The sequence below is a fragment of the Ahaetulla prasina genome, chromosome 10 (genome assembly GCF_028640845.1).
Source record: "Ahaetulla prasina isolate Xishuangbanna chromosome 10, ASM2864084v1, whole genome shotgun sequence".
In the NCBI taxonomy this organism is placed as follows: Eukaryota; Metazoa; Chordata; class Lepidosauria; order Squamata; family Colubridae; genus Ahaetulla; species Ahaetulla prasina.
Genome location: NC_080548.1, coordinates 22,565,149 through 22,586,222, shown reverse-complemented (window position 1 = coordinate 22,586,222; position 21,074 = coordinate 22,565,149). Strand labels below are relative to the sequence as shown.

General features: G+C 44.6%; 2 protein-coding genes across 4 annotated transcripts in view; both read right to left on the bottom strand.

Annotated features, from left to right (window-relative positions):
- Window positions 1-411: 411 nt before the first annotated feature.
- PSENEN (presenilin enhancer, gamma-secretase subunit) lies at window positions 412-4,606 on the bottom strand. Its single transcript, XM_058195388.1, has 3 exons — window positions 4,384-4,606; window positions 1,737-1,841; window positions 412-783 (listed from the first exon to the last, which is right to left on the bottom strand). The coding sequence occupies exons 1-3, from the start codon at window positions 4,442-4,444 to the stop codon at window positions 644-646; spliced, it is 306 nt and encodes a 101-aa protein (XP_058051371.1). The 5' UTR covers window positions 4,445-4,606; the 3' UTR covers window positions 412-643.
- Window positions 4,607-7,550: 2,944 nt separating this feature from the next.
- The window catches only part of KMT2B (lysine methyltransferase 2B), a 73,733-nt gene continuing 60,209 nt past the window's right edge, over window positions 7,551-21,074 (bottom strand). For 2 of the 3 annotated variants that reach the window (XM_058195369.1, XM_058195370.1), the window contains exons 29-37: window positions 17,432-17,527; window positions 17,232-17,338; window positions 15,350-15,487; window positions 14,008-14,082; window positions 12,276-12,453; window positions 10,587-10,694; window positions 9,821-9,904; window positions 9,108-9,237; window positions 7,551-8,496 (exon numbers count right to left, since the gene is read on the bottom strand). In XM_058195369.1, the coding sequence (XP_058051352.1) occupies window positions 8,221-8,496; window positions 9,108-9,237; window positions 9,821-9,904; window positions 10,587-10,694; window positions 12,276-12,453; window positions 14,008-14,082; window positions 15,350-15,487; window positions 17,232-17,338; window positions 17,432-17,527 (1,192 nt within the window). In that variant the 3' untranslated portion in view covers window positions 7,551-8,220. The remainder of the gene's footprint in view (window positions 8,497-9,107; window positions 9,238-9,820; window positions 9,905-10,586; window positions 10,695-12,275; window positions 12,454-14,007; window positions 14,083-15,349; window positions 15,488-17,231; window positions 17,339-17,431; window positions 17,528-21,074) is intronic. The other variant, XM_058195371.1, reaches the window with a different exon arrangement.

Sequence of the window (21,074 nt, the reverse complement as noted above, 5' to 3'; positions counted from 1 at the left end):
GAGATATTGGAAGACTGCTATCATGTCTCCCCTCGTCCTTCTTTTCATTAAACTAGACATACCCATTTCCTGCAACCATTCTTTATATGTTTTAGCCTCCAGTCCCCTAATCATCTTGGTTGCTTTCCTCTGCACTCTTTCTAGTGTCTCTACGTCTTTTTTACATCGTGGTGACCAAAACTGAATGCAGTATTCCAAGTGTGGCCTTACCAAGGCGTTATAAAGTGGAATTAACACTTTAACACTGCATTGGGCAGAGCTCTTTCAATCCACATTCACATCACATGCAACTGGCCATGGTGAAGAAGAAACAAGAAGCTCACTAACCCAGACACCTGTTTTGAACGAGAGGTTTCACCCCACCCCAATTCATCACTTTCTCACAACACCATCACTCTGGAGGCCAACAGGAAGAGATCATCCTATCTTTATTGATCATCTCTTGTAGTCATGGAGAGCCGGAGATGATGATCCAGAGGACCATAGAGAAGAGGTGGCCCCCGCCATAGTTTACCACAGTAGAATCCCAACCTGGATCCCATGAAAAGGAGATATTAGGAAAAAATTAGCCAGGGAGGCTATTCAAGGAGTCCGACAGTAAAATGCAAACGTCCATCTTGAGGACCTTAAGGAAGAAGGTGTATCAGGGGATGCCCAACGGAATGGTGAAGGAAAGATAGTCGCCGAGTTCTCCCCACTCGGCCCGGCGTGCCTGGAAGATACAGGTCCACGTTGTGAGCACAATCACCCAGAAAAGGAGACCTAAGGCTGACCGCTGGACATCTGTGAAGAGGTGAAAAGAAATGACCAGAAAATAATTAAACATTCCTTCCCACCCACTCCTTCCAACGCTTTATCTCCCGTCCCAGCTCCTCATCAGAACTGATTTGCAGTGGAATAATAAAGTGAAATAATGAGTGTAATAAAATGATGAAAGAACAAATTTTAATATAAACAGGCATATTTAATATTGTGATTGGCATTAGAACTGTATATTTAAATACTGAACAACGAAATAATGAAGGATAGTATTGTAATAACAAAGGGAACGTCTTTTAATATAATGGTGACAGGAATAAAAATTAGAATAGACAGAAATAAGAGAAAGGGGGAATGTTAGTGGACACATTTTTATACAATAAGACAAGCAGAAGGATAAGAAAAGGAGGTTTAGAAACTGAACAGCAGTAGTATTGTTTAAATAATATGAAATAATGAAAGATTATAATTTGATATAAATGTGTATTACTACTAGAAATATATAAGCTGGATGAATGTGATAACCAATATGACCAATAATACTATTTTATCTGTACTATAATGTATGGCATCCAGGTGTCACAATGTTCATGCATTGATATGTATATATAATATAAAATAAAAAATTTGATTAAAAAAAAAGAACTGAGTTCCAGTCAGGACTTTTGTTTTAGGACATACTGTACACCAGTGGTTCCCAATGTAGGGCCCACGCCTCGGGGGGGGGGGCAATTTGATTTTTAATGGGGGAAATTTGAACCTTGTTTAAACCAAGTTAATGGCCTTTTAGGCTTCCTCAGTGTGAGTAGAGTTCACTTTTTGAGTAAAGTAAGAATTATATGTCACTGGGGTGGGCATCAGGGTTTTAGAGATGCTTAGGTGGGGCATGGCCGAAAAAAGGTTGGGAAACACAGCTGTATACGCTAGAATACCCTGCCACCTAGCACCCCCCCCCCCCAAAAAAAAGGGAAACTCACAGCGTTTGATCTGAAGCTGCTCAGTGTATGCTGGTGCAAAAAAGGCCTCTCGGAAAAACCAGATGACGTTGACCAGCCACAGGAAAGGGAGCAGAGCAAAGCCACCTAAAGAGATGGGAGAAAGACATTATCTACCACCCTATTTTCTTCAAGGGATGGGTACAGGGAAAAAAATGAGATTTTTCATCAGGGCTTCATGAACGGAAAAGTGCATTTGTCCAAATTGGTTTTCCTCTTAGAAATACAGAATAACAGAGTTGGAAGGGACCTTGGAGGTCTTCTAATCCAACCTCCTGCCCAGGCAGGAAACCCTACATCATTTCAGACAAATGGTTATCCAATCTCTTCTTACAAACTTCCAGTGTTGGGAGCATTCACAACTTCTGGAGGCAAGTTGTTCCACTGGTTAATTGTTCTAGCTGTCAAGAAATTTCTTCTTAGTTCTAAGTTGCTTCTCTCCTTGATTAGTTTCCACCTGTTGCTTCTTGTCCTGCCTTCAGGTGCTTTGGAGACTAGATTGACTCCCACTTCTCTGTGGCAACCCCTGAGATATTGGAACACTGCTATCATGTCTCCCCTAGTCCTTCTTTTCATTAAACTAGATATACCCAGTTCCTGCAACCGGTCTTCATATGTTTTAGCCTCCAGTCCCCTAATCATCTTGGTTGTTCTTCTCTGTGCTCTTTCTAGAGTCTCAACATCTTTTTTACAACACTGGATTTCTTCACGAACTCCATTTCAGAAAGAAAGTAAAGATTGTCTGAATCACAGTCCCTTTTTTTCAGTGGATTATATTTTCAGATGCCTGCGCTCCTTAACCCCAAAGTCTAGACATTTTTCTCCCCAACCATGTCCCTGCCCATTCCACATTTTCACCACTACAATGCTTAGAGGTAGATGAGGATAAAAGAAGAGCAACAGAGCCAGAATGAGTAACCAAGTTGCGACAAGCCGTGGGGATCTGCAAACAGATCTCCATGGCATAAGCCTTTTTAAGACTCTTGGACAGCTAAGGATAAAACTGATTGCAACTTTCTTCCCGCTACACACTATTTTAAAGTGCTTTTGTCCACTGCCCGAAAATTGAGAGTGAATGAGGAAACCTAAAATGACTCTTGTAAGTTTGTAAAGGAGCTAGGGCACTGAGCTAGAAAACAGGAAATCCTAAAATCCAATCCTTATTTAGGGATGAGTGCCCATTGAGAGGCTTTCGGCCAATTTCTCTCAGCCCATCCTACCTCACAGAATTGTTGTTAAAGGGAAAATAGGAGGCAGGAGCATTAAGAACATAACCTGTCTGGGGTTGATGAAATATGAAGAGCAGGATAACAATCTCATAAGCAACCAGTCAAAATTTAACAGGTTTGTTTCCCTTCCTGGAAGCTATGTGTACATCACACCGAGACCAGATGTAAGCTGAGGGCATATATGGGTCCAGTATCTTTTTTTAGAAAATATAAACAATGCTTCAATGATTAGATGGCCAAGACATTGATATTTAAATGTAGATCTTTTTATTTTGCTGGGTTCCACTAATCTAATAGAAATGTTATGTTACATTGCTGGTCCATATATGATATGCCATACACTAAATAAATAATAAGCTAACTCCCAGAATCCCCCAGCCAGCCATGGTGAATATATTTTCCTTGAGCTACTAGCCCAGTGTTTTTCAAACTCAGCCACTTAACATCCTGGACCTTCACATCCTGGACATAAACTGTTTCAACTCCTACCCTCAAAACGACGCTACAGAGCACTGCACACCAGAACAACTAGACACAAGGACATTTTTTTCCAGAATGCCATCACTCTACTAAAGAAATAATTCCCTCAACACTTTCAAACTATTTACTAATTCTGCACTACTATTAATCTTCTCATCATTCCCATCACCCATCTCCTCCCTCTTATGACTGCATGACTGTAACTTTGTTGCTTGTATCCTTACGATTTATATTGATATAGTTTCCTGATTGCTTATTTGTACCCTATGACTTATCATTAAGTGTTGTACCTTATGATTCTTGATGAAGGTATCTTTTCTTTTATGTACACTGAGAGCGTATGCACCAAAGAAATTCCTTGTGTGTCCAATCGAACTTGGCCAATAAAAGTATTCTATTCTATTCTATTCTATTCTATTCTATTCTATTCTATTCTATTCTTCTATTCTATTCTATTCCTATCAAAAAGTGTTGTTCCTTATGATTCTTGACGAATGTATCTTTTATGTACACTGAGAGCATATGCACCAAGACAAATTCCTTGTTTCTCCAATCACATCTGGCCAATAAAAAAATTCTATCCTATTCCTATTCTATTCCTTTTGCGTCCAATCACACTTGGCCAATAAAGAATTGAATTCTACTCTATTCTATTCTATTAATTCTAATTCTATTCAACTGGCCTGGACTTCAACTCCCAGAATCCCCCAAGCCAGCCTCTTAAGACCCACTTCCGCTGAGCACCCTGCCTATGGACCCCTTCTTTTAAAAAAAGGACCCCAGCCTTATTTCCTGGCGCCCTGCAGAGACCGAGGGCTGCATTTCGGGGATTGTGGGGTGGGGGTGTCCCCCCACCCCCGAGGCCGCTCCTCCACCCCCCCACCCCTCCCCCTGCGCTGGACCCTCCAGCCGCGGCTCACCCAGGTAGTATTTCCGGCAGAGGTTCAGCTTCTCTTCGTTGGAGACGCGCTCCAGGTTCATGGTGCCCACGGCTGGCGGCCCCTCCCAGCCCCGCCGCAGAAAGGAAGGAAGGAAGGAAGGAAGGAAGCCCCGCGCTGAAGACTGACGGAGCAGGGCTCGAGAGGGGGACCCGACCCGCCTCGCTCTTCCGACGGCCGCCCGAAAGAGCCTCCCCACCCCCCGTTTCCCTCTCCCTCCCGGCGCAGCTGCTTCCTGGACCAAAGCTCCGCCCCGCCGCACCCCCTCCCTCCCTCCCCCAGCAGCCAGGAACTCTGGGAGCTGTAGTCCGCAAGCTGCTGGGAAGCGCCAAAAGGAGAGAGAGAGAGAGAGAGCGCGCAGGCGCCAGGGAAAGCAGGGGGCTCTTCTATCTGAAAACGTCTTTGAATATTAGTAGCTGGGGTCGGTAGTGAGGCTGCTCTGTTGGTTTGAGCTCCGAGCTTTCTGGCGATTTGGTGGCGATTCTGAACCCCCGGCTGTTGGGAATTGGCGTTTTTTATGGGTTGGCGCAACACGTGGGAGCAGACGGGAGCCACGAGGCGCAGAAGAGAAGAGAAGAGAAGAGAAGAGAAGAGTAGAGTAGAGTAGAAATCCTAGGCTTAGAAAACTTGGAACTCCGTCGCCTTCGACAAGACCTGAGTTTAACTCACAGAATCATCTATTGTAATGTCCTTCCGGTTAAAGACTACTTCAGCTTTAATTGCAATAATACTAGAGCAACTAATAGATTTAAACTTAATGTCAACCGCTTTAATCTAGATTGCAGAAAATATGACTTCTGTAACAGAATTATCAGTGCTTGGAATACTTTACCTGACTCTGTGGTCTCTTCTCATAATCCTAAAAGCTTTAACCAAAAACTTTCTACTATTGACCTCACCCCATTCCTAAGAGGACCATAAGGGGCGTGCATAAGCGCACAAACGTGCCTACCGTTCCTGTCCTATTGTTTTTCTTTTCTTCTTTCTATATATATGCTTATACCTCCTTATATTTATCCATATATGTTTATATACTATATAATCTTTTGTATGATTCCTACATATATTGTTGTGACAAAATAAATAAATAAAAAATAAATAAATAAAAAATAGAAAGAGACGAGAAGAGTAGAGTAGGGTAGAAATAGAATAGAAGGGAAGGGAAGAGAAGAATAGAGAGTAGAGTAGAAATAGAAAAGAGTAGAGTAGAAATAGAAGAGTAGAGTAGAGTAGAAATAGAATAGAGTAGAATTTTTTATTGGCCAAGTGTGATTGGACACACAAGGAATTTGTCTTGGTGCAGATGCTCTCAGTGTACATACCTTCATCAAGAATCATAAGGTATAACACTTAATGATAGTCATAGGGTACAAATCAGGAAACAATATCAGTATAAATCGTAAAGATACAAGCAACCAAGTTACAGTCATACAGTCATAAGTGGAAGGAGATGGGTGATGGGAACGATGAGATTGTTTCCTGATTGCTGAATTGTAGCCTATGACTATCATTAAGTGTTTTATCATTAAGTGTTAAATTTGTACCCTATGACTAGGTGGTGGTGGTGGTGTTTTCCAGCCTCCCTGTTTGTGCCTTGCCTCTGCTACAGTGGTGAAATCAAAATTTTTTTACTACCGGTTCTGTGGGCGTGGCTTGGTGGGTGTGGCTTGATCAGCAGGCCAGGGGAAGGATACTGCAAAATCTCTATTCCCTCCCCACTCCAGGGGAAGGATACTGCAAAATCCCTCCCCACTCTGGGACCAACTAGAGGTGGTATTTGCTTGTTCTCAAAATTTCTGCTACCGGTTCTCCGAACTGCTCAAAATTTCCGCTACCGGTTCTTCAGAACCTGCTGGATTTCACCCCCTTGCTCTGCTACTTCTAAATAGTATGCCTTAACCTTTGACTCCAAATGAGGTCAAACAAGCAATGCCATTTGTGATGAGTTTCAGCCTTGCAATAGATTCAGAACTTGGGAAAGGTGGAGTACATCAGGCCTGACCAACCTTGGCAACTTTGAAGACTTGTGGACTTCAACTCCCAGAATTCCCCAGCCAGCTAGTACTAGAGAGGATATGTACCTAAGTTCTCATGTAATGTGGAAGTGCCAGCCCAGTTGTACAAAAATGTTTGGAAGTACAGCTGTATGTCACTGAGTTTGTATGGCTTGTAATGTCTGAATTCTTTAAAATCCTGGCTAATTGCTCTGAGGTTTTTTTTAGGGGAAACAACCTAGAGAGGCCTGTTTAACAAAGTTTGTCTGGTCAGCTGTATTTAGTGGAAGGAGGACAGTTAAGTACTTTCAGGCAGCAATTATATTGAGGCTTACTTGAGAAAATTCAGTAGGTAATCCTCGACTTACAACTGATCGCTTACCAACTGTACAAAGTTGCAACAGACCCAGAAAAAGCTGCTTTTGACCTGGATTTGAAGATCCAATATCCATGCTCTTCTTCTGCAGTCACCTGGCTGCATTTTGGGCACTCAAGCAATCAGTCCGCATTTACAGCATAGCTTTTGCAGTGTCTCGCAGTTACATGACCATAGATAATAATCTTTTTGCCAGAAACTGGTGTTTACTTCTGGTTTTGGGGGAAAAAATTCCCCATAGCGAACAGTGGGTTCACCTAATGACCAGAGGTGGTACTCAGCCGGTTCGCCCGAACCGGTAGTAGAAATTGCAGGTGGACCCACCCCGGCTCTATGCCTTCCTATTTTGGCATGTTTTTGAGGCCGGCCGCATGTGCGGAAGGTACGCGCGCCAGCAAAGCACATGTGCGAAAGGCCAGGCGCATGCATGGATGGGGCGCGAGCAAAGCAAGATCACACGCATGCTCACATTTGCGAACCGGTAGGGAAAGTAAGTGAATACCACCCGTTAACGACCACAGCAAAAAAGGTTGTAAAATGGGGCATGGTCACACACTAACTTAATTTACAACAGTCCCATTAAACAGCAGGTTCAATTATCGTCGCAAGTGGTGAACTACCTACATTCTCAATTTTTTTATAACCAAGGAAAGTTCCTGAAATCACAGAACTGTCATCGTCCCTCTCCAGAGAGGTTTTGTTCTATATTCACACTTGCAGAATACACATTCTCCTTCATCCCGAAATTTAAAGCAACTGAAGCCATGGAGGACACAATCTTGTGTCAAAATTGCTTTTTATTTAAAATTATACGAACAAGAATCCAACCCTTTCCCGTCTGAGTTGACTGAGCATCTTAAATAAAAAAAGTGCATAGAAAATAAACAGGTTTAGAAATTTGTACAACTATTTACATCCTCCTGGGTTTGATGTATTTTTTTTCTTCTTCTTTAAAACAGAGGATCATCTTGGAGGAAGGAGGGAAAAAAAAACTCACAAAATTTAAAAGTACAAAATGAAAGATTGTTCTCGCCCCACAGGATTGGGGAGGTGCAGGGGGGAAGAAGAGAAGGAAGGGAAAGAGGTCTATGAAGCAGAAGGGGGGCACAAATAAAAGGTGATTCTTCCCACATTTTTGCCCTGGATCTCTGCATCTCATAATTTCAAGCCACAAAAAAAGAAAAGAAAAGAAAAAAGACCGAACTGCCGCTAAGAGCTTTCCCTCATCACCCACAAAATGGGCATCCCTGATGCTCTTTGGAGATGATTGAGGCCCTTGGAGTCACACGCTTCAAGGAATTTAAGGGATGAGTCAGCAATGCAGCAGCCCGCCAAAAAGTTATGCCATGATTAAGCTCCCCTTCCATCCACTTGGGCCGGCCACCCGTTGACACCGGGAAGAGGCTGGGCAAGCGTATGGATCTGGAAAGCCAGGTGAGGGACCAGTCTTTAATTGAGGAAACGACGGCAGCGTTTGGCTCCACAGTTGCAAGGGAGTTTGCTGCCGGCGTCTTCGAAGGGGAACTTGTAGTCATAGGTGAGTTCTTCGCCCCGGAAGATCCGGCGCAGGGCGAAAATGACAATATGCTTCTGGCCTTCGACGTGGATGACGCGCGAGTAGCAGTTGGGCTCGCAGGAGTGGTTGATGAAGCGGGCGGCGTTGCCGTGCATCGTGGCATCCACCACATCGAAGTCATCAATGCGGAACATGTAGCATCCAATGCCCTGCAAGGAAGGAGAGGAGAGTTAAGAGGGGCTTCTTCGGAGAATCCACGGAGCTCAGGGTTGAGTTGTTGGATTCTTGGTTGTGGAGAATTTGGGGCCCTAGTCCTTGGGAAGGAGGAGAAAAGTTGGAAATGACTTCCGCCCAAGGGACAGAAGGTTTGAATGGGGAACCACAAGCTTGTGATGATAAGGTTACCTAATTTGAAAATAAATGCCTGCAGGAAGAGAAGCATGCTCAAAGAACATCCAAGTACCCAACAGAGCTAAGAGAAGAACAAGTTGGCATCATGTCAATGGAGATTCTCAGTCATCCAGATCATGGTTGTTCCAAAGGTGCTTTTCCAAGAGGCAACTGGACTTTGTTTGTTTGTTCCTTGAAGATGTTTTGCTTCTCACCCAAGAAGCTTCTTGGGTGAGAAGCAAAACATCTTCAAGGAACAAAGAAAGTCCATGAGGACAGAACTGAAGAAGCTTCTTGGGTGAGAAGCAAAAAGGGAAGGAAGGAAGTCCAGTTGCCTTTTGAAAAAGCATTTTTGGGACAAGCTGGCAACCATGATCCTTCCTTCCTGGCATGCATCCCCTTTTCCTTTACCCTTTCTTCATCAGCATACCTTGCTGTCGTAGTACTTTTCACGCTTATCGGTGAGCACCGAACGGATGACAATGCCGGAGTACTCAATCACCATCTCGCCCGCGTCAATGTTGCGCTTGCAGAAGAGGCCTCGCCCATGGATGGCTGACCTAAAATGGGGAGAACATCTGACAGGTGAAAACTAGCAGAGGGGATACGAATTAACCCAGGGAGTTGGTAGGACTTTTGCTCTCTGAGATCCTGGAACAATGATAGGACACAGCTTTGCCTGCACTTTGTCGGGAAGACTTAAAACAAGTGATGATTTGGAGGCTAAAATATATGAAGAACAGTTGCAGGAATTGGATAGGTCTAGTTTAATGGAAAGAAGGGATAGGGGTGATACGATAGCAGTCTTCCATTATCTAAGGGGCTACCACAAAGAAGGGGGGACAACCTATTCTCCAAAGTACCTGAAGGCAGGGCAAGAAGCAATGGATAGGAGCTAATCAAGGGGAGAACCAACCTAGATCTAAGGAGAAATTTCCTAATAGTTAGAACAATTTAATTAGTGGAACAATTTGCTTCCAGAAATTGTGCATGCTATAACAATGGAGGTTTTTAAGAAGAGATTGGACAACTATTTGTATGAAATGGTATAGGTATCCTGCTTGAGTGGATAGGGTGGGCTGGACTAGAAGACCTCCAAGGTCCCTTCCAACTCTATATTCTGTGATCCCTTTGAAGCATTACCTGTACACTCCCACAGCCTCTTTGGAAGTTTTCTTCAGGTGCCGAAACCTCATGGCCATGGGTAGCTCCAAGCTGGTGGCTCGCCTAAGATATAATAGATCAGGTCAGGCCTTAAACCACACAGCACACGATTGGCTCTTTCAAAGCTACTACAGAGGATCTTGTGAACAGGCACAAGGGGAGGAAATATCCCCCCTTTTTAGAGGAATACTTTTGTACAGATGTGACGAAAGTGTTATTCGGGATACAAGCTATTCAGGTTTTTAGTTTTATTGGCTATAGAAGAAAAAACACTTTTAAAAAAGTTTACATGTTTCGTAGCCATCTCAAAAAAAAAATCAGTAATTGGGATTTTGCAGGCTCTATAATAATACATATTGGGTTCAATCGCAGGTCAAATAATAAGCTATCATGTAGCTGTATGAAAATCAGAAATTTAATTAAGAGTTTCAATTTTTGTTCTCTCCTCATGAATAAATCTATGTCTATAATGAACGCCATAAAATCTGGGAAAAAATAGTGGCCTGCAAAATCGTCAAAATTTAAAACAACGCATTCTTTCTTTATTAAGAAAATGAGTAGCCAGCTCCGTATTAGTTTTCTGTATCCTAACCCCCTTTTCTCCTTTAAGCCTGATGGTGAGAATCGAGTTTTCTTGGTTGCACATAGCTGCTGGACGTGACATTACCCAACACGAAAGTCAGAATAGACGACATGATGGAGCTACTCCAGCTCCAGGACAATGAAACCGAGAGAGCCTCTTTACCTGGTGGATTTCAGCTGCACTTCATCTTCTTCTTCATCATAAGGGCCACCCTCAGGGAGCACACGATGCTGTGATGCTAAGAAGTTGAACATGTCAAAGGTGCATTTCCTGAAGGAGAAGGAATAGAGGATTGTTCAGAACCCAAGTGGATTCTCTCTCCTTTCAATCGTCTCTTCTCACGCATTCTAGCCTGCTTTCCAAAATCTACTGGATCAGGAACCCCTTTCTGTTGCTGCACAGGCTTCAAATACAGGTAGTCCTCGACTTATGACTATTCATTTAGCAATAATTTAAAGTTACAACTGTTGTGGTCCACCAACAGCCTGAGGAGCTGGCTGAGGAAGAACGTGGGCCAGTCCTGAAGAATGGGGAAGAATGGGGAAGGCCCAGATGAGGGCTCTGCATCAGAGGCAGAGATGGGGCCAGGACCATCAGGGAGTGATGTGCGGACTCTGGAGCCTCCAGAGGCTGACAGTAGAGAGGCAGAGGAACAGGAGGAGCCTGTTCCTAGTGCACGCATGAGAAGAGCTGCCAGAAGGCAAGAGCAGCTAAAGCAAAGTGGACGATTCAGGAGTAGGGCCAAGAGATGATTGGCCCCTCTCATAAGGCTTAAAAGACCAGCAACGGCTCTTGGGCTCTTTGTTGGAAAACAATGCTGATAGACTTGTTTCTTGTCTTGTTGCATTTATTTCTTGTCAGCATCTTCTGCTTCAGAACTTTTGCCAAGAAAAGCCTTTGGCAGTTTGCCTAATTAGACCAAGGTTGGTGATAAGACTGAAGAATTGTGTTATGAAGAATTTGTTTTGAATTAGTTTGGACTAGCTGAGAAGGAGTTTAATTATCAGCTGTTCTAATAAAGTCTGTTTGTTTTCGAACTGATTGCGTCTAATAATACCTACTTGGGCCTGGGTCACAACAACAACATGAAAAAGGTGACTTATGACCAGTCCTTGCGCTTATAACCATAGCAGCATTCCTGTGGCCTTTAAGTGTTCTTAAGCAATGTTTGCAACCTTGGCAATTTCAAGAAGTATGGACGTCCAACTCCCAGAATTCCCCAGCTCTTAAAATTGTTGAGAAACATTGCCTTAAAGCCTATGCAGTAAAAAGTCTAAGTTAAAGTATATCTCATGAGCAAAACATCTGGGGGTGTGGGGGGCAGCCTTCCACTGGGCATCCCCAAAGTTTAGTGCCAGACCTCCGAATCGAAACCTCTGGATTTAAAGTCTTATTTTTAAGCCTTCTCTTTCTGTTGCTTCCATAGGAGGCGACCCTCAAAATTGGAGCCAGCTGCTGTTGGGAGCGAGAAAAAGGAAAATATTTGCAAATATTTTTTGTTTGTTGCCGGAGGAGAGTTTGGGTTTTTTTTTGTTTTGTTTTAAATTCCATCGTTGACAATAACAAGGTTTCCTCTACAAACTGGGTGCATGACAACTGGCTCGTATTTAGGATAACTGCACTGTCCCAGTTGATCATCGTTTGCAACTTGCTCCAGAAGGTTTACAACAATGGAGAAGCTGGTTGGGAAGGTCGCAAATCCTAATGATACGATGTCTCGTTTGACGACTCCAGCAAAATGCAGCCCAATCGACGTTGGATTTTCCAGCCCCAATTACGGTCCTAAGTCAAGGAGCACCTGCATTGGCTATTACCCTGTACAAACTAAAAAGGAAATGTTAGTTCGCCCACCTGACATAAACTTCAGCCCGGACACAACCGTGAGGATTGAGAGGCAGCTCCTCTTCCTCGCCTTCGTGCTGGTGGTATCGGAATTTATACTTGTGGCAGGCCTTGGCACCGTACAGCTGCTCCACCAGGAAGATGACAGCATCATGATGCATCCCCAACATTCTCACTCCATTCATTCCTGTAAAGGAAAAATAGGCGCGTGCAATTCAGCACCCAGGCCCGATCCCAAGAAGTCCTGCTTGCACAGAAAAAAAAGCCTAAAGCTATGCTAGTTTACCTTTCCCTCTTCTAGTTCAGGGGTCTCCAACCTTGGTCCCTTTAAGACTTGTGGACTTCAAGTCCCAGAGTCCCTCAGCCAGCTTTGCTGGCTGAGGACTCTGGGATTTGAAGTCCTCAAGTCTTAAAGGACCAAGGTTGAGACCCTGCTCTAGTTTATTCCTTTCAAATGGAAAACGCTGAAAAATCCCAACCGGTATAGAATTTTTATTACCTGCAAAGGACAGGTGTTTGAGCCGGGCATTGGTGCGAGCTTCCTGGACCTTTTCAATTACTGCTTTCCAGGCACCTGAATATAGACAGAACACAAATGAATTATTATACTGAGTGGTGTGGTGGCCTAGAGGTGGAGCTCTTGCCTCACAGTCAGGAGGCTTTGAGTTCGATTCTAGGTAGAGGCTGATATTTCTCTCTCTGGGCACAATGAGAATATATCTGCTGCAAAAACTCCACATTGGTGAAAGCGAAGGCATCCGGCCAGTAAAACAGTCAGCTCCATTCAGTTGCCCTGACTCCACCTCATAAGGGATGATGGGGTCATTAAGCACAAAAACAACAAATGAATTATTATATTAGGCCTAGACAATTCACTGCAAATGTAATCGCCTATCAATGTAAGGGGATCGGCAGAGGGTGACTTGGGGTATTTCTTGTTGTGGCCCGCCAGATTGGCAGCAGATTCAGACAGTGAGGAGATTGGCAAGGAACATGGGCCAGTCCTGGACTCTGGGGAAGGCTCTGACGATGGCTCTGCATCAGAGGCAGAGATGGGCCCAAGGCCGTCTGACAGTTGTCAGCTGCTTTCGGAGTCGGACATCAGTGGGGCAGAAGAACAGCTGGATCCTGTTCCCAATGTGCGCATGCGCAGAGCTGCCAGGAGAAGGGAACAGCTAAGGAAGAAGGGTCGACTCAGGAGTAAAGCCACAGGTGGACGGTGAATGGCTCCTCCCATAAGAAATAAAGAGGAGCGATGGGGAGGGGAGTTTGCAGGAGACAAATTAGTTCATTTGGGTGAAGATCTGTTCCTGCATTCTTGCCAAGTATTGTCAGTTACAGCGTGGAGTCTGAAAGATATCAGCCTGGCCACTCTCCAAGCCTGATAACGGTGGGTAGTTGTGAACTATCTTGAAAGACTGTGAGAGAGGAAAGAGTTTCTGGAAAGGAATTCACTGTAAATTAAATACAAGGGGTTTATCAGGATGAGGACTCAGCTTCGTGCTGCTGGGGAAGCCTAGGTCAGAACACTTCTAGGAACTCCAGAGTAGGTCTCAACCTGGTCCTTTAAGACTTGTGGACTTCAACTCCAGAGTCCCTCAGCCAGCTTTGCTGGCTGAGGGACTCTGGGATTTGAAGTCCTCAAGTCTTAAAGGGACCAAGGTTGGAGACCCCTGCTCTAGTTTATTCCTTTCAAATGGAAAACGCTGAAAAATCCCAACCGGTATAGAATTTTTATTACCTGCAAAGGACAGGTGTTTGAGCCGGGCATTGGTGCGAGCTTCCTGGACCTTTTCAATTACTGCTTTCCAGGCACCTGAATATAGACAGAACACAAATGAATTATTATACTGAGTGGTGCGGTGGCCTAGAGGTGGAGCTCTTGCCTCACAGTCAGGAGGCTTTGAGTTCGATTCTAGGTAGAGGCTGATATTTCTCTCTCTGGGCACAATGAGAATATATCTGCTGCAAAAACTCCGCATTGGTGACAGGAAGGGCATCCAGCCAGTAAAACACTCAGCTCCATTCAGTTGCCCTGACTCCACCCCATAAGGGATGATGGGGTCATTAAGCACAAAAACAACAAATGAATTATTATATTAGGCCTAGACAATTCACTGCAAATGTAATCGCCTATCAATGTAAGGGGATCGGCAAAGGGTGACTTGGGGTACTTCTTGTTGTGGCCTGCCAGATTGGCAGCAGATTTAGACAGTGAGGAGGTTGGCGAGGAACATGGGCCAGTCCTGGACTCTAAGGAAGGCTCTGATGATGGCTCTGCATCAGAGGCAGAGATGGGCCCAGGGCCGTCTGACAGTTATCAGCTGCTTTCGCAGTCGGACATCAGTGGGGCAGAAGAACAGCTGGAACCTGTTCCCAGTGTGCACATGCGCAGAGCTGCCAGAAGGGAACAGCTAAGGAAGAAGGGTCGACTCAGGAGTAAAGCCACAGGTGGACGGTGAATGGCTCCTCCCATAAGAAATAAAGAGGAGCGATGGGGAGGGGAGTTTGCAGGAGACAAATTAGTTCATTTGGGTGAAGATCTGTTCCTGCATTCTTGCCAAGTATTGTCAGTTACAGCGTGGAGTCTGAAAGATATCAGCCTGGCCACTCTCCAAGCCTGATAACGGTGGGTAGTTGTGAACTATCTTGAAAGACTGTGGGAGAGGAAAGAGTCTGCTGGAGAGGAATTCACTGTAAATTAAATACAAGGGTTTATCAGGATGAGGACTGGGCTTCGTGCTGCTGGGGAAGCCTAGGTCAGAACACTTCTAGGAACTCCAGAGCAGGGGTCTCCAACCTTGGTCCCTTTAAGACTTGTGGACTTCAACTCCCAGAGTCCCTCAGCCAGCTTTGCTGGCTGAAGGACTCTGGGACTTGAAGTCCACAAGTCTTAAAGGGACCAAGGTTGGAGACCCCTGCTCCAGAGGATTCTCAAGCAAGCCTCCCCTGACTTCCACCAGCACCCAAGGAAATTCAACCCATCCATAGTAATCCACTATTATTGAGGGAGCTTTGCAGGGGGTACAGAGCACCCAAGAGAACGGATAAAGGAATTCGGCCAAGGCTGGTCCCCTCCTCACCGTCAATGCTGTCAGCCTGCACTTTAAAGCCATCTTCGCTGGTGATCTCAAAACACAAGTGGGGCTGCGTTTTGCGGGGCATCTCATTTTCTTTGTCCTCCTGTTTCAGATTGTCTTCGTCTGAACTGGAAAGATCTCCTAGAGGCAAAAGAGAGGCCCATATCATATGGTGTTTTTTGTTTTTTTTTGTATACTCTGTGGAGACTGCCTCTGTCAAGATCTTGGATTATGGCGTGGGACGCGGAAGGGCCAAAAACACAGGTAGTCCTCGATTTACGACCACAATTGAGCCCAACACTTCTGTCATTAAGTGGGACATTTGTGGAGTTTTGCCCCATTTTGCAACCTTTCTTGCCACAGTTGTTAAGTGAGTCACTGCAATGGATAAATTAGCCACACCGTTGTTAAGTGAATCTGGCTTCCCCATTGACTTTGTCAGGAAATCGCAAAAGGTGATCACATGGCCCTGGGGCAGAGCAACGGTCATTAAGTATGGACCAGTTGTCAAGCATCTGAATTTTGATCACGTGATCATGGGGCTGCCACAACGGTCGTTAAATGTGAAAAATGGTCACAAGTCACTTTTTCGGTGCTGTTGTAACTTTGAACGGTCAATAAACGAACTGGGACTACTTGTATGAGAGCAGAGGGATAAATAAGAAAACTCAAGGATCTTTTGGGGAAAAAAAGTGGTTTGCCAAGAACTGTCATTTCACAAAGCATAATGTCAACTCGCAAAGCATCCCTGGCCTGCTCTCGAGTTGCCATAGGCAAGGGGGATGGAAAAACCAGCACGGCAGCACGGCAGCCAAAAACAAAAGCACATTCCAGACATCTCTCTCTCAAGGCTGTCTCCCAGGGCTACCCACAGCAGCCGGAGGGGAGTGATCTCTACAACATGTGAAACTGGTCGGCTGGCGAATGTGACCGATGACACCCTGGGGGCAGGGGGGAAACAGGGTCATGCCTGGGTCATAAATTACACCAGAGTTGGCTTCACTTGGAATGTGCCGACATGAAGCTCCTAATTAATAACTGGATTTCTTTTGAAGCTTGCCTCGAGGCTCATGACTTGTCGGAACCTTGATACATAATTTTAAAAACCAGCCTTGAGACTTTGAGAAAATGTTACTCCCCTAACATTTTCAATAAGGTACTTCTTAAGCCCATTCTCTTCCGATCTGTGGAGTTGCACTTGTATGGTGGAAGGAGGCACACTGAGGGTCACAGAAGTGTATAGAGGATCAGGGGTGGGTGAATGGGGTGTGTGAAGGAGGCGCAGGGCGGGTCCAAGAGAATACACAAGGGTTAGGATGAATGGCAGTTTCAGGGCTACGCATTAAATTTTACGAGCAAATAGGAATTTGAATTCTCAGACCTCCATATACCGTACTTTTCGGAGTATAAAACAAACTGCCCCCCACAAAAGAGGGTGGAAATGTTGGTGCGTCTTATATATCGAATACAGCCATTTTTGGCTTTCCAAGACCCTGCCCTATGCGTCCCGTTTTTGCAAAAAACAGGCTTGTTTTTCGCAAAAAACAGGATGCGCAGAGGGTTTGGGAGGCTTGCGGAGTGCTCCTGGAGGCCGGGGAGGGCAAAAACGTTTTTTTTCTTGTTTTCCTCTTCGAAATCTTGGTGTGCCTTATACTCCAGTGCATCTTATAGTCCGAAAAATACAGTAATTTCCAGATTAGGCTGGTTATCCCAGGGGTTAGGTAAAAATTGCCATTTTATTTTTGAATTTATGATGGTGTAGGAGGACCGTAACGAAGACTGATGCGAGTGTCCTTGGGTATATTTATCAAGAACTAATCGAGAGCCTCCCTAAAAATTTCTTGAGCCCTTTCACTAAACTGGACGTAAGCCCGAGGGCTCTTACCTGCGTATCTATGCCAGACGTGTTCCAGCACAGACTTCTGGATCTGCTCCGGGGATCCAGGATGGGAATGCAATGCTGCCAAGGAAGGAGAATGTTCCATCGGAGACCTGCAGAGACATCGGAAATGAAAGATTAAGGGCCGACAAGCAAGCAAGCAAGCAAATGCCAGAGTTCCTATAGCTTGAAGCCAATACACTTACAGCTCGTTTTCGCTGACGATGCTCGTCTCCTCTTTGAATGCATCCAGGTTTAGGACGCCCTTTGTTGTGGGCGTCTTCATCCGTACCCTCCCAATGCTGTAGGGCAAAGGGGCCATTTCAATACATAACATACGCATGCACACACGCTTGCATAAATACAGGTAGTCCTCGATTTACAACAGTTCATTTAAAGACTGTTTCGAAGCTACAACGGCACTGAAAAAAAGTGATTTACGACCATCGGAACATCCCCAGTCACGTGATCAAAATTTTAAGACCCTTGGCAACTGGTTCATCTTTAGGACGGTCGCAGTGTCCTTGGGGGGGATGAGGGGGTCATGCGATCCCCTTTTGCGACAAGCAAAAGTCAACGGGGAAGCCAGAATTCGCTTCACAACAGGGTTACTAACTGAACTACGGTGGCGATTCGCTTATAATAAAAGTGGCAAGAAGTCATTCAATGTGGCCAAAACTCAACAAATTTCTCACTTCGCAATGTAAATTTTGGGCTCAATTGTGGTTGTAAGTCTAGGACTGCCTGTAGACACTTTTGCGAGGGAAACCAATGCGATTTAGATATATCTGCAAGGCTGCTGATACTGAAGCTGATTGACGGTGTAGCTGTCTTCAGCCAATCATGCAGCTGCAAGCAACTAAGGCTCCCGACACCCAGTAGCTGACTCAGAGAGATCAAGGTGACTGGGAATTGGGGTTTGCTGCATTCCCCGCCTCCCCCATGTTTCAAAATTGATTTATACTGCGATAGAAGAAATTTGTATACGCCACTGGAATGGAAAACCTTACCGACACATTCTTTTTACTAACATAAAACATATATAGGTTCTTTTCCCAAAATTGGTTCCAAGACCATTTATGATTTTTTTTAAAAAAACCAAAGCTGTAAAACCATGTAATAAAAGTGTCTCCATTTAGTTATCACTTCTTCCCCATGAAGAGAGGGATTTTTATTTATAAACTGAATATTCGGGGTGGGGAGGAAGTTGGGGTACCCAACTCCTAATTCCTTTAGAGCAGTGATGGCTAACCTTTTCCGGACCAAAGCATGTGCGCACCCGAACCCCCCAAATGCAATTCATATGCGGTCCCCTGTGCATGTGCCCCTCCCCAAGCGCATGCGCGGCAGAGACCCAAAGACCAGCTGGCTGGCGGGAGGCGCGCGCGCATGCGCAGCAGAGTCGAGGCAACAGCTTGCGTGCCATGAGAGAGGGCACTGCGTGCCACCTCTGGCATGTGTGCCGTATGTTCGCCATCACAGCTTTAGAGTCTCAAAAACAAAAATGAACAGAGGGAAAAATGAAAAGTAGCTACCAGGCTCTTGATGAGATCAGAATCAAATAAAAACATCTAGAAAATCCTTGCAACTCTAGGATTTCCTTCATGCTCTGGACATAGTAACACAGTAATTTGATCAGGAAGCAACCAAGGTAGAGAGAATAAGGGTGAATAGCTTCTCCATGATAGATTGCAGTTGATGCTGGGTTAGAACAAGGTAGATCCTATTATTATTCTCCAAAGCACCAGAGGCAGGATGAGAAGTAAAAGCAATAGCACGAGCACTTAAACACCGCTTCGCAGTGCTTTTATAACCCTCTCTAAGTGGTTTACAGAGTCAGCCTATGGCCCCCAACAATCTGGGTCCTCATTTTACCCACCTCGGAAGGATGGAAGGCTGAGTCGACCTTGAGCCTGGTGAGATTTGAACTGCCAAATTGCAGGCAGCTGGCAGGCAGCAGAAGGAGCCTGCAGTACTGCACTCTAACCACTGCGCCAGTGGCGTAGTATAATGGGTGGAACTTGTTAAAGAGAAATCCAAGCTAGGAGACATTTTCTGACTGCGAGAACAATTAATCGATGGTTAGGGTTAGGGTTGCCTCCTGGAATTGTGGGTGCTTCATCACTGGAAATTTTTAAAAATAGACTGGGTAACCATTTGAACAGGATGGTATATGGTCTGCTTCTGCATTGAACAGAGGGTTGGACTAGAAGACCTCCAAGGTCCCTTCTAGCCCTATGATTCTATGTTCTAAATGAGAGCTGTTGTAGGTGGAAAGATATAAACTACCTGGGTTTCCCCTGTTTCTTTTGGTGATTCCTGAAGCTCCCTCAAAATTGTGCCACTGAAAAGGTGAACTGCTATTTATCAGTGATTCAATATGCTATTTAACAGGGATGCAATTTATGCACGTGAGGTTTTTTAAAAAAGATAAACGATAAAAGAACTATATTAAACCTTTGGAACGCTTAACAGAGTTAGCTCAGTCTCTCTATCTTTTTCTCCTGATTCTTTTTTTTTTATTTACATTTATATCCCGCCCTTCTCCGAAGACTCAGGGCGGCTTACAGTGTGTAAGGCAATAGTCTCATTCTATTTGTATATTTACAAAGTCAATTTATTGCCCCCCCAACAATCTGGGTCCTCATTTTACCTACCTTATAAAGGATGGAAGGCTGAGTCAACCTTGGGCCTGGTGGGATTCGAGCCTGCAATAATTGCAGGCTGCTGTGTTTTAATAACAGGCTATCTTACAGCCTGAGCCATCACGGCCCTGGTGCTGATTCTAGTTCAGCATTTTCAGTTTCATCCGATTCAGTTAACAAAAAAAGTGGCAGGCATAATTAACATAATTGACACTACAAATCCTCAAGTTGGAGCTTCACACCAGTATTTTTTTTTAAAAAAAATACCGAGTTGGGGGTTTTGTGGGACATTTAGTGCAATGCCAAAAAGATGAGCAGATGGTCCAAAGAAAGCCTGTGAAACCCACCCTACAAGTCAAAGAAAAACAATTGTGCATTTCTGGCTTTCCAGGCACAACTCAAAAGGATAAATGACATCATGAATGAAAATCTCCAAGCAGTCAAGGATGAGCTCTATATTTCCATTCGTCCCAGCTGCTCCTGCCTTGCCCCAATAACAGATGTGACCTATCAGGTCAATAAAACTACTTTGGGGCCATGAGTTTCAAGTTGGACTGAAAATGTTCTAGATCCCGAAGTCATCAAGAAAGCATAGAACAGCAACCTCACTTCTCCCAAGGAAAGCACCTACAATTAAGTCAAAGCTACCCTTTGTATTTTTATCCTGTTCCTATCTTTTAATGTTATTTGTGCAGTTAGCTGCCTTTTGGATTGAAGTAAACTGTGCCCGCAAACCAGCTGAGTGTAAAAGCTAATAGCAATAGCACTTAAGACTTATATACCGCTTTACAGTGCTTTCCAGCCCTCTCTAAGCGGTTTACAGAGTCAGCATTTTGCCCCCAACAATCTGGGTCCTCATTTTACCCACCTCAGAAGAAGGGAAGGCTGAGTCAACCTTTATAGTCAACACTATAAAATGATAGCATCTAGACCAGGGGTGTTCACAGGCATGTTTAAGATTTGGGGACTTCAACTCCCAGAATTCCCCAGCTAGCTGGGAGTCAAAGTCCACAGATCTTAATATTTGCCAAGCTGGGACGCCCCTGGTCTAGATCATGAGAGATGCTAGATTTAACACTGTGCTAGCATTGAGCTCAGAGAAGATGGACATCTAAAAACATGGCTCTCACAGCTATTGTACAGAGGTGGCATTCAGCAGGTTCTGACCGGTTCTGGAGAACCAGTAGTGGAAATTTTGAGTTGT